Raw genomic sequence first — 3,027 nt, 5'->3', positions numbered from 1 at the left:
CACAGCCAGGTTTCACACAGCACCACTTTGTGAAAGACCTGGTTCCTCTTCAGCAGCAGCATGACAGCAGCACAGCTACGGGCGAAGGGAAGGATGAACGATTGTCCCTGGCCAAGCACAGCAACTGAGAGCAGGAGAAAGCTGTTCCAAGGCATTTTCCTCATTTTTCCTGGCACTTGGCATCACTGTGCCTAAACACAAGCCCTGCTCCTCACCGCACGCCTGCCGCCCAGCAGGGATCAATATGGCTCCCTCTGCAGAGGAGCATCTCTTATTCAGAGCGAGATCAATGCCCTGTAGAGAATAAGAGCAAGAATTATTTACTGTTGCTTCCGGCAAGCACCATTTCAGGATGTAGGCACCAGGGGGTGGCTGCAGGGAGCGAGCAGGCTTGCACCTACCCGCAGCTCGCAACACAGTGAGAGGCCTTGTGCTGCGGCATCTTCTCGCCTGCCGAAAGCAGCCCCGAGAGCAGCAGGAGCTGGGAAGTCTGAGCCTGTTCTCTAGCAGGAAATGCTCTGCACCACTCATTTCAACCCTGGCAGGCAGAGATCCAAGGGATCTCAGAAAGGAGATGCTGCTCGTACAACTGAAGTGAATCAGACCAGAGCACAGGACTGGTTTCCAGAATTTGGCTTTACTTCGCAGTACAGAAATCATTTGGAGCCTTCAGGAGACACGAGAAGCACAGGCTCTGTCATATCGATACCGCAGTGCCGTTTGGTCCATCCGAGAAGCCACCAGGGTACAGAAAATACTTCCACATCTTGCCTGCTCTGTAATTTGTTCTCTCAATTTTATTAAGATTAAAACACAAAAGAGCCTTAGGCACAGCTGTGTCCCAACCGATGTAAACAGTTTTAGAAGCTTAAGTGGAGGTTAAGTTCTGTGCCCAGAACTAAGCCAACATTTGCTGCTACAATAGATGTGGGCTTTGTCCATAATACAACTTGCCACAGAGTTAGATTGATGGGAAGAGACTTTAGGGATGCTGTCCACAATAATGGAGTGCTCAGTTTCTATTTTCCTTGATATCAGCTTTGAGTGACAACTGTCACCTCTACTACCTCACCAGAAGCACATAATTGTGAAGGATGTTTACAAATGATTAAAAATACAAGGTAAGACACAGCTGTCAATGAGTTATTTCAAATCGGCACCAACATCTACGTCTGCAAAAAAAAAAAAAAAAGAAAGGTTCAGTCTGCCTTTCGCTTACAAGGTTAGTCATTAAATCAGTCAGTAATTTGCCAGATTCTGGACAGCAGCCCTACTAGAATGAAATAATTAACACATGATATCCAAAAGGGGAACATTACCAGTGCAGTACTCTTCAATCTCTCAGAGATGGGATTACAAAAGCAGGCCTTACAATATTGAATTTCATACAGTGTTCATTAAGTTCCTTATATATTCATATTAGCCGATTTAAATTTCTCCTAATTAGAGATTCTCATTACTGCTGCTCCTCCTCCCCATAGATATCATTTTTCTTGCGTTTCATCTCTTCGAAGTCAAACTCTGATCCCATCATCCTCTTATAAATATCTTTGATGTCATCGCACGTCGTCTCAAAGTGAGTGGTGGCGTCATAGGTGCGAGAAATGAAGATCTGGAAAGAGAAGCAGCAGTTCAGCATTGAGCCTCTCTCCTCACCCCCTCAAACACGAGTTCGGTGCTTACTGACCTGGCTTTCGGTCCCCAAGTCAGTCGGTGCAAACAGGTCGCTGATGCTAACGAACCTGGAAGGAGGAAAAAGAAATTGAAAAAAAAGTGCTTTAAAACCAGCCTGAAGCTTCGCTGAGCATCAGTATGGGTGCAAGAACAGCTGAATTAAAGGGCATTTCCCTGCCCAGCACGTAAGCACTGAAGGTACAAAGGAAATTCAGAATTTCAACACCTCTTTGCAGCCAAACAGCCCTCAGATCCTCTCTGCCTTCATGCCTCGGGCCCAGGCACTCTCAGCAGAGCGGTGAGAAGGGGAAGAGGGGACTCGTCAAGGGCTTACTTCTGCTCAATGGGCTCCAAGAGGTCCAAGGCCGGCTTGATTTCCTTCTCTGGGTCGGCGGTTTCCACAGTAGTGCTGGCAATGGCGATGTACTTCCCCTGCGCTGCCACGTTGTGTGCAGAGGAGATCATGCAGACGTAGATATCTGGGGAAATGCATCACGGCGGCAGGTCAGTACACGTCAGGCAAGCCAACAGCCCAGCTCGGGCCTGCCTCATCCCAAAAGCCTCCTCTAGCTTGCACACTCGTGCGACTCTTCCTGCTCCCCTGACACTTTGTGCCTCCTTGTCCTGGTTAAGGCCGCGCTTGAATGAGTTCTGTCCTTGCCCTGCAGTCCTATGTGCCCTCGGTCTCTTCTTGGCTGAGCAGCCTGGACACAAGCAGCCCTGTGAGCTCTCCAAAATTCACTTTCCTGTGCTATGACAGCTCCCGAAAGCCAGCAGGGTCCCCAGCAGCCAGCCTACCCCTCTGTTCAAGGGCGAAGAAGCATTCCCCCTCCTGCACACAGCCCTTGCCCCCCTCCCACAGGCAGCTTCTCCCACCTGCCCCAGCACTGCTCTAAACTAAAGCACGGCCTCACTGGGGCCTAAGGGATTTCTGGACAGGGCACGAATTCCGCCACATGATCAGCAGTTAAGTGCGTTTTCCTGTTCGATTCGCCTCTCACTGGACTACTGGAGCACACATTTGATGCGAGGCCATTTAATGGCCAGCCTCAACCGAAGTGCGATGGGACCTGCGCGCGCCTCAGCAGCCCCCGCTCTCCACACACCTGATTTTCGGTTGACCTGATTCTGTGGAATGATGATCTGGCACGAGTTGGCATCGTTTGTATTCTTGATGGGGTGGCTCAAGATGCAGATTACCCGAATCACTTGGCCGACCTTCGTTACGCGGTCCGAGACGTAGCTGGGGTCACAGATGAGCTGTTTGCAGCGAGCAACCTGCAGAGACAAGACGGACCTCGGGTGACCACTGCGCGGAGGTGCGTACACAGCCAGAGGTGAGGAACCAGCCGA

General features: G+C 50.3%; 1 protein-coding gene across 1 annotated transcript in view; it reads right to left on the bottom strand.

The window, feature by feature from the left end:
* Positions 1–621: 621 nt before the first annotated feature.
* The window catches only part of LOC104618284 (rab GDP dissociation inhibitor beta), an 8,550-nt gene continuing 6,144 nt past the window's right edge, over positions 622–3,027 (bottom strand). The window contains exons 7-10 of the mRNA XM_010283834.1: positions 2,781–2,952; positions 2,009–2,153; positions 1,688–1,742; positions 622–1,612 (exon numbers count right to left, since the gene is read on the bottom strand). Of these exons, the coding sequence (XP_010282136.1) occupies positions 1,457–1,612; positions 1,688–1,742; positions 2,009–2,153; positions 2,781–2,952 (528 nt within the window). The 3' untranslated portion in view covers positions 622–1,456. The remainder of the gene's footprint in view (positions 1,613–1,687; positions 1,743–2,008; positions 2,154–2,780; positions 2,953–3,027) is intronic.

This window comes from Phaethon lepturus, unplaced genomic scaffold, assembly GCF_000687285.1.
Source record: "Phaethon lepturus isolate BGI_N335 unplaced genomic scaffold, ASM68728v1 scaffold38843, whole genome shotgun sequence".
Classification (NCBI taxonomy): domain Eukaryota; kingdom Metazoa; phylum Chordata; class Aves; order Phaethontiformes; family Phaethontidae; genus Phaethon; species Phaethon lepturus.
This window is presented reverse-complemented; position numbering and strand designations above follow the sequence as displayed.